Genomic DNA, 9,562 nt, shown 5'->3' with positions numbered 1-9,562 from the left:
TCGTACCTAAAAATACCACGGTCAAAAATGCCCGTGAAACACGGAATCGAAGTGGAAGCGAAAAAAATCATTAAAAATTTCACTGTCAATCGACCGGCAGCATCTAGCTAGATCACAGCCGCCCAACTGAAGAAAGCACTCCGCCACCATCGTACGGTACCACCAAAAACCACTGCACGTCTGGTCGACGCGACACACTTGCACTGACCAGTGCGTCCCTATAAAATCGAGGGAGGACGCACCAAGACCATCATTCGATTCGCAAAACTCAGCGACGTTCAATTTTCGTTTTGGATCCGGCCGAAATTCAGTTGACAAGTGAAAATGGACTTTAAAGTGATCTGTGTTGTGGTTGCCATCGCTTTCGTGGCCCTCGCGTCGGCCGGACCGGTCGTCGACGACGCCAAAGCCCACCTGGAGAACTCGGTAAGCATCCTCTAAAAGACAAACTTAAACAAAACAACGACGAAATGATGGCGAAAACGTTGTTGGGATTTTCAGGTATTAACGAACGAATACTCGAACATAGAGGAGTCACTGTTAAAAAAATTGAACACCAAATGCTCGAACCGTGACATAAGTTCGTGCATGATGCTCAAACTGGTCACGTACTTTAACAGAATGCTCAAGAAGTCGACGATCGAAATTGGCGACGTCGAAATTAAGCAAACCTCAACGGTTCCAGTCAATCTGAGCACGGCCAGAAGTCTGGAACAGATGAGCGAAGAGGCCCAATTAAGTCAAGTGATCGCTGATAAAATCTACAGTTTCGTTAGCACTAGATCGCTGAAATGGAAGGTAAGGTCCAAGAGGAGGTTTAGTGCATTAACTCCTTACTAGATTGCTTCTAGCTGATTAGTTCAAGTAGATGACAGGTTGAGGAATTGTTTTTGATACACTTGGCTTATTGGGTCTTTTTAGACTAAAGTAGTAGTTTTTGCTTTAACAACATTAAATTATTAAAGCTTTAAAGCTTCAGGGCTTAGCTTTCCCAATTTCTTTCCTAAGTTTTTTGAGTACTTCTGTTCAGTATGTCATATTAAACCATTCAAATTTTTTTAAAAATGTCTTTGAGCACCTTTTAATATGGCATGAAATATTGGTCATGACAGTATTAATGAGACTAAAGCCCTTTAAATGCTGAAGTTTTTAGTCAAACCTTCTTCAACTTTGAGTTTTTAATATTATTAATATTATACTGAGTGAACCATTGTCTTAAACCTTTCAAGATAACTTAAAACATCTTTAAACATTTTTCAGTAAGGTATGAAATATTGGTTGGTCATAAGAGTGTTATGAGACTAAAGCTTTTGTATCCCTTTAAATGCTGAAATTTTTGGTCAAACCTTCTTCAACTTTGAGATTTTAATATTATTAATATTATACTGAGTGAACCATTGTCTTCAAGATTATTTAAAACATCTTTGAACATATTTCAATATGGTATGAAATATTGGTCATAACAGTGTTAATGAAGTTTTTGGTCAAATCTTCTTCAACTTTTAGATTTTAATATTATTAATATTATACTGAATGAACCATTGTCTTAAACCCTTCAAGATTATTTAAAACATCTTTGAACATCTTTCAGAATGCCATGAAATATTGATCATAACAGTGTTAATGAGACTAAAGCTTTTGTAACCCTTTAAATGCTGAAGTTTTTAGTCAAACCTTTTACAATTTTGAGATTTTAATATTATTAATATTATACTAAGTGAACCATTGTCTGAAACCATTCAAGATCACTTAAAACATCTTTGAACATCATTCAGTATGGCATGAAATATTGGTCATAACAGTGTTAATGAGACTAAAGCTTTTGTAACCCTTTAAATGCTGAAGTTTTTGGTCAATCCTTCTTCAATTTTGAGATTTTAATATTATTAATATTATACTAAGTGAACCATTGTCTGAAACCATTCAAGATTACTTAAAACATCTTTGAACAAGAAATATTGGTCATAACAGTGTTAATGGGACTAAAGCTTTTGTAACCCTTTAAATGCTGAAGTTTTTGGTCAAACCTTCTTCAACTTTGAGATTTTAATATTATTAATATTATACTAAGTGAACTATTGTCTAAAACCATTCAAGATTACTTAAAACATCTTTGAACAAGAAATATTGGTCATAACAGTGTTAATGGGACTAAAGCTTTTGTAACCCTTTAAATGCCGAAGTTTTTGGTCAAACCTTCTTCAACTTTGAGATTTTAATATTATTAATATTATACTAAGTGAACTATTGTCTAAAACCATTCAAGATTACTTAAAACATCTTTGAACAAGAAATATTGGTCATAACAGTGTTAATGGGACTAAAGCTTTTGTAACCCTTTAAATGCTGAAGTTTTTGGTCAAACCTTCTTCAACTTTGAGATTTTAATATTGTCTTAAACCCTTCAAGATTATTTAAAACATCTTTGAACAACTTTCAGTATGGCATGGAATATTGGTCATAACAGTGTTAATGAGACTAAAGCTTTTGTAACCCTTTAAATGCTGAAGTTGTTGGTCAAATCTTCTTCAACTTTGAGATTTTAATATTATTAATATTATACTAAGTGAACTATTGTCTAAAACCATTCAAGATTACTTAAAACATCTTTGAACAAGAAATATTGGTCATAACAGTGTTGATGAGACTAAATTTTTTTTATCCCTTTAAATGCTGAAGTTTGTGGTCAAATCTTCTTCAACTTTGAGATTTTAATATTATTAATATTATACTGAGTGAACCATTGTCTTAAACCCTTCAAAATTATTTAAAACATCTTTGAACATCTTTTAATATGGCATAAAATATTGGTTATAATAGTGTTAATGAGACTAAAGCTTTTGTATCCCTTTAAATGATGAAGTTTTTGGCCAAATCTTCTTCAACTTTGAGATTTTAATATTGTTAATATTATACTAAGTGAACCATTGTCTTAAACCATTCAGGATCTGTTCAGTATGTTAGAAAAACAAAAGTCTCTTACATTAGTGTTTTTATGACTTTTTTAATATTCTAAGTTTATGGACAATTATGTCATACAAATGTTCATTCATTTCTTCAGTTTTTACGTGTACTTTTGTCCTTGCCATGAAAGAACTGAGAACGAAACCTGATGGTACTTAGTGGGTCACACTAGAGACAGCTGAAAACAACATTCATATCAACTTCTCATAAACATCTGTAACACACATCTAGAAAATCTCCCCGGAACATGTTTTCTCACACAAAAGTGGCACGAGACACTATTACCATCTTTGCCCATAAATAGCGTTGGGAAAGGACGTAAATTACCGATTTGCATTTAATTATGGATGAACCAGATACCATTTCCTACAATGGTGTTGATTTTCACTTAAATACATTTTTTTTCTGTTTTGTTTCCCGGTTTGTGTCCACATTATGATTATACAGGTTGAAGAATTATAAAAAATAAACATCTGTACAGCGTGCTACTGTTATAATGTTTTAATTAACTTATTTCATTATCAAATTGCTGCGGTAACAAGTGTAAAATAAGCGACAAGTGATTCCGTTACGGAGATGGAAGTAATTTTAGCGGTAATTGAAAGTTTACTGTATTTTTTTAACAGCAGTTTAGTGTTTAATTACGGAACCTTACGGAATTATAATAAAAAAATGGCTTAACATAACTTTGCTATAGATGAAAACCGAATGGTGTCACCAATAATGACACAGCAATCGAGGCGAATTATCTAAAACTGTGCCACTGTGTCCAAGATGTAAATTGTGGGTTACCTTATCCATATTCCGACGAATTAATTTTTTTTTTCTCGTATAAAAGCTCCGACATATGTTCGGTCGGCAGACGTGACCTTAAACTTGAATGGTACTGCTTTCTCTTCAGAAGTAAATTGTTGTGTGTTCACGCATCTGTTGTTGTTGTTGTTGTTGTTGCGTAAAGGAAATGAAGCGCGTTAATTATGGTTTCTTGTGGACGGTGATTAAAATTGTCGACGACAAAACCTAAAATTTAGTGTGGCCCAATTCACTCTCGAGAAGCTTCGATAATTTGATTTTAATGGGTACAGTTCAAATTAAACTGTAAGTTTCCTTTAATATTAAAAATTAAAAAAAAAAAAGATAAAAATATTTTAATTTAAGCTTTTATTTTTAATTTTTAGATTTTTAAAATTTGTGAGGGTATAAAAAATTTGTTTTATATAAAATTACAATTTTAATCAATTTATTTTTTATATTACAAAAAAAAAAAAAAAAAATTGGAAAAATATTTTCTATTTTTTTTTAATAATTAATTTAATATTTTTAAAAATATAACTTACAATATTTTTTATTATTTTGAAAATGTTAATTATAAAAAGATATGATGAATTTAAACAATTTTTCAGTTTTTTATCTATTCATATTTGTATTTTAAAATTATTAATTATTTATAATTAATTATTTTTAATCTTATAATTAGAAAGAAAAAAAAAAATAAAAAATTATAAAAAAATAAATAAATAAGATTTTTAATTTATTCTTTATCTTTCTTTAAATTTCATAACACAAAATTTGAAGAAATTTTAATTTAAAAATTGTTTAAAATCTTAATTTGAAAGTTTATATTTATAAAAAATTATAAAAAATTACGTTTTTCATTTATTTCGTTACACATTTTTAATATTTTATTAAAAATGACAAATAGGACATTCTTTATAATTTATCCATTTTAATAGTCTTATAATACTAAAAAAATATAAAAATTATAGAAAAAGTGAATAAATAAGATTTTTATTTTTATTTTTTTTTAAACGTTATAATTTTTTAAAATTTCAATTTAAAAAATATTTAAAATCTTAATTTGGAATTTAATTCTAAAAAATTAAATTTTTTTGTTTTTGATTTTTTTATATTGTTGTTTTTATATTTTATTAACAATGATAAATTGGACAATTATGAAACTTTTTTATTTTTTTTAATATTTTTTTAAATTTCATAACACATAAATTTTTTTTTTAAATTTTAATTTAGAAAATGCTTAAAATATTAATTTGAAATTTAAGAACTCTAAAAAATTAGAATTGTTTTATTTTATTAAAATAGATAAATTGAACGTTGTTTATAATTTATCCTTTTTAATAGTCTTATAAAAAAAAAAAATATAAAAATTATAGAAAAAATTAATAAATAAGATTTTTAAGTTTTTTTTTTATTTTTTTTTTAATTTCTTAACACAAAATTTCATGATTTCTTTTTTTAAATTTCAATTTAGAAAATATTTAAAATCTTATTTTAGAATTTAAGAATTCTAAAAAATTATAAATAATTACATTATTTATTTTTTATTTTTATATTCTATTTTTAAAATTGATTTTATTATTAATAAATTGGATATTGTTTATAATTTATTCTTTTTAATAGTTTAAAAAAATTTTAAAAAATTATAGGAACAAATTTAAATTTTAATTTTTTTTAATTTTACTCATTGAAAAAATATTATAAAATCTTAATTTAAGGAATTTAAGAATTTCAAAAAAAAAATATGAAAACTTACATTTTTTAAATTTTTCTTTTTTTTTTTGTTATCCATTTTATATTTTCAATGTCATATTATTTATTAAAATTAATAAATATAAAGTTTTTCATAATTTATCTTTTTAAATTTAGAAAATAATACAAAATTCTAAAAAATTTTAAAAATAACATTCTTTTTCCTCTTCTTTTGTTACTAATTTTTTATTTTGAAGGTCATATTATTTATTAAAATTGTTAGATTGGACATTTTTCATAATTTATCCATTTTTAATTTAGAAAATCATAATTAGAATTTAAATATTCTAAAAAATTAAAAAAATACATTTATATTTTATAAAAATTGGTAAAAGAGGGATTTATTTATTTAATTATAATTTAAACATGAAAGACAAGTTTCCATTTAATTGTAATATTTTATTTACATTTTAAAATTGGTTATAAAGTAACAAAAATGCTTTATAAAGCTTTCAAAGCTTGGAGAAATATATACAACAATAATTTAGTAATTCCACCCAACCAACTGGTTTTTTCCTCCCCTATTCTGAAGAAATATGACAACCATATTGATGAAATCCATTGTCTATTTAAGGTTGTGGACGGAGCCGACGTCGTGGTGTCCGGAAATCAAGGCAAGGATGGCAGCCTGAACGTCGGCCTGTCCGTAAAGCCGGACGAGTCCTCCGAGGCCCGTAAGAAGAAGGACAACGGAATGGGAGCCCTGATCGCCGCAGCCGTCATGAAAATCGGTCTCCTCAAAGCCCTCGCCTTCAAAGCCTTGGTCTTCCTCGTGGGCAAAGCCTTGTTGGTCAGCAAGGTAACCTTAGCAACCCCTCACGTGAAACCCTGTGTGCTAATCCTTGTTGTTGTTGTCTTTGCAGCTCGCCTTGGTGTTGGCCGCCGTCATCGGCTTGAAGAAGCTGCTGCACTCGGAGAAGCACGTCACCTACGAGGTCGTGGCCCACCCGCACCACGAACACCACGAGGAGCACCACCACTCCGGCGGCGGACACGATTCCTACGGCGGCGGATGGGGTAGGAACTTCGACGCCAAGGAGGCCCAGAAGATGGCCTACAGTGCCCAGATTCCCGCCCAATAGGAACGTGATCAGGATTTTGCACCATATTGGTGTGCAGTAATTTAACTTAAATTATTTATTTAATATTTATTTTGTTTGTACAATGCGAAAAAATTCTGTTATTTATGTTTTTATAAAAATGTTGAACTTACACTTTGGTTTTATTTATTTATAAATCTGAAAGCAAAAAATAATTAATTATAAACTAATATAAAAACAAAACAATAGAAAAAATTATAAATTGAATAGGATATAAAAGTTTAAGTAATACTGAAATATATTCTTATTCTATTTATCTTTTTAAAAATAAAATATTTCCTGAGACAATTCAAACTATCATCACGTTTTTAAAATTTTAACAATTTTTCATTTTATTTAACATTTTAAATTTCATACTTTGAATTTTTGTACTATAATTATAATATCTAATGAAACTTTGTTCCACTTTTATAAAATCGTGTGATGTTGGTATATTAATGGGCGCATCCACCATAATTTAAAATTCTGATTAAATGAATTACGATTCAACTATATTTGTATTTATTTGTATCAATAACAACTAATTTATAATTATACTATAGTATATTTAAAATTCTACAAAAAATTATTTGGGTTTATTATTTTTACTAAATGTTAAAAGCTAAAAATGTATGTCGAATTTTAATTTGTACTATATGTGTAAAAGAATAAATTATGTTTGTATTTATTATATCAAATATTCTATAATTATATTTGTTTGCTTAAATTTTTTACTAGAAATTCAAAATTTATAAATATTTGTCTGAATTTATTAATTTCAGACGTTATTAAATATTTAAAAGCTAAATATCTATGTTGAATTTTAATTTATATTGGTAAAAGCCTTTTATTTGTAGTTGTTATATCAAACAACTTATAATTATATTTTCTGCCACAATTCTTAATAGAAATTCACTTCTACATATATCTGTTTGGGTTTATTAACTTTTATTAATTATTAAACATTTAGAACATAAATAGTTATGTAGATTTTTAATTTAATCTAAAAGTAAAAACTTTTAAAGTCTTTAATTAAACTGACATTCATCAAAATTTAGCTAATTAAACGTTTTAGAAAAAAATATATATTTGTATTTATTATATCAAATAATTTACAATTATATTTTTTGCCTATATTTCTTAATAAAAATTCAATTATACAAATTTTGTTTAGGTTTATTAATTTTTATTAATTATTAAATACTTATGTTGAATTTTATTTTAATTAATTAAATTAAACTGGCATTCATCAAAATTTAAATATTTGCACTTTATATGTAAAAGAATAAATTATGTTTGTATTTATTATATCAAATAATTTATAATTATATTTGTTTGCTTAAATTTCATACTGGAAATTCAATTTCTACAAATATTTGTTTGAATTTATTAATTTTCAGACATTATTAAATATTTAAAAGCTAAATGTCTATGTTGAATTTTAATTTATACTGGTAAAAACCATTAAGAATATTAATTAATCTAACGTTCATCAAAATTTAAATATTTAAACCTTTTATTTGTATTTGTTATATCAAACAACTTATAATTATATTTTTTGCCACAATTCTTAATAGAAATTCACTTCTACATATATCTGTTTGGGTTTATTAACTTTTATTAATTATTAAACATTTAGAAGATAAATATTTATGTAGATTTTTAATTTAATCTAAAAGTAAAAGCTTTTAAAGTCTTTAATTAAACTGACATTCATCAAAATTTAGCTAATTAAACGTTTTAGAAAAAAATATATATTTGTATTTATTATATCAAATAATTTACAATTATATTTTTTGCCTATATTTCTTAATAAAAATTCAATTATACAAATTTTGTTTAGGTTTATTAATTTTTATTAATTATTAAATACTTATGTTGAATTTTATTTTAATTAATTAAATTAAACTGGCATTCACCAAAATTTAAATATTTGAACTTTATAGGCAAAAGAATAAATTATATTTTTATTTATTATATCAAATAATTTATAATTATATTATTGTAGTTTGCTTAAATTTTCTATTAGAAATTCAAATTCTATAAATGTTTGTTGGCTTTATTAATTTTTAGTCATTATTAAATATTTAAAAGCTAAATATTTATGTTGAATTTAAAAAAAAAAGTTAGTATTCAAATTTAAATATTTATTTAACATATTTCCAAATAATAATTACATATTTCAATTCCTTAGTTGAATTTATTAATTTATATTAAATACTTACATTTAAAGTAATAATTTCTGAAATAAGAAAAATCTTTAAAGAATATTAATTAAATTAGTACTTAAATTTAGAAATTTATTTAACATTATACAATAAAAATAAGAACACTAAATTTCTTTGCTTGAATTTATTAATTTTTAATAAATTTATCATATAAAAATCTTTTGAAGATTTCACGTCCAAATAAATATTAAAATATCGGAATTATTTATTTAAATTTATTAGTTACTTATATATTAAAACTAATTTACACCAAAACATAATTTCAATCAAAGATAACAGCTTTTATAATTTCCAGAAAAAAATATATTGATTCAAATAGTGTTAATTGATTTATTACATAAAATATTACATTTCTTTATTTATATCAATTATCAACCTAAATATTAATAAACGTTTCCCATTATTATAAATATTAATTTGATGGTAAATGAAAACGAACACACAAAGGTTAATTTAACTAATTAAAATAGAATTACAATTTCAGTTTCCAGATTAATTCATATTCCATACAATTTAATTTGTATTAAAACAATTCAACTGATATTTTCATTAAATTTCCATATTTGTTTGCATTGAACTTAACCAGAACAATTTAAATTCGAATTTGAACATTTAAATATTATTTACCATTTATGGTAATTTTAAATAACTAAATAATAATTATATTATAGAATTAAATTATAATATAATGTTGTTGCTCATTTAATTTAATTATTATTAAATGTTAACTAATAGTTTTCTTGA

The 9,562-nt window shown here is 25.0% G+C and overlaps 1 protein-coding gene across 1 annotated transcript; it reads left to right on the top strand.

The window, feature by feature from the left end:
* The first annotated feature begins 247 nt into the window (after nucleotides 1-247).
* Nucleotides 248-6,723, top strand: LOC109606847 (uncharacterized). The gene is made up of 4 exons (XM_020023379.2): nucleotides 248-426; nucleotides 502-798; nucleotides 6,086-6,310; nucleotides 6,375-6,723. The coding sequence occupies exons 1-4, from the start codon at nucleotides 325-327 to the stop codon at nucleotides 6,591-6,593; spliced, it is 843 nt and encodes a 280-aa protein (XP_019878938.1). The 5' UTR covers nucleotides 248-324; the 3' UTR covers nucleotides 6,594-6,723.
* The last annotated feature ends 2,839 nt before the right edge of the window (nucleotides 6,724-9,562 follow it).

This window comes from Aethina tumida, chromosome 5 (genome assembly GCF_024364675.1).
Source record: "Aethina tumida isolate Nest 87 chromosome 5, icAetTumi1.1, whole genome shotgun sequence".
NCBI lineage: Eukaryota > Metazoa > Arthropoda > Insecta > Coleoptera > Nitidulidae > Aethina > Aethina tumida.
The sequence above is the reverse complement of the archived record's forward strand: the minus strand, read 5'-3'. Positions and strand labels throughout refer to the sequence as shown.

Bases quoted from the DNA above. Each gene is read 5' to 3' on its own strand.
- LOC109606847 (XM_020023379.2), top strand. From the start codon at position 325: ATGGACTTTAAAGTGATCTGTGTTGTGGTTGCCATCGCTTTCGTGGCC. The intron at 799-6,085 runs GTAAGGTCCAAG...TGTCTATTTAAG, and splicing joins CTAGATCGCTGAAATGGAAG to GTTGTGGACGGAGCCGACGT. The intron at 6,311-6,374 runs GTAACCTTAGCA...TTGTCTTTGCAG, and splicing joins AAGCCTTGTTGGTCAGCAAG to CTCGCCTTGGTGTTGGCCGC.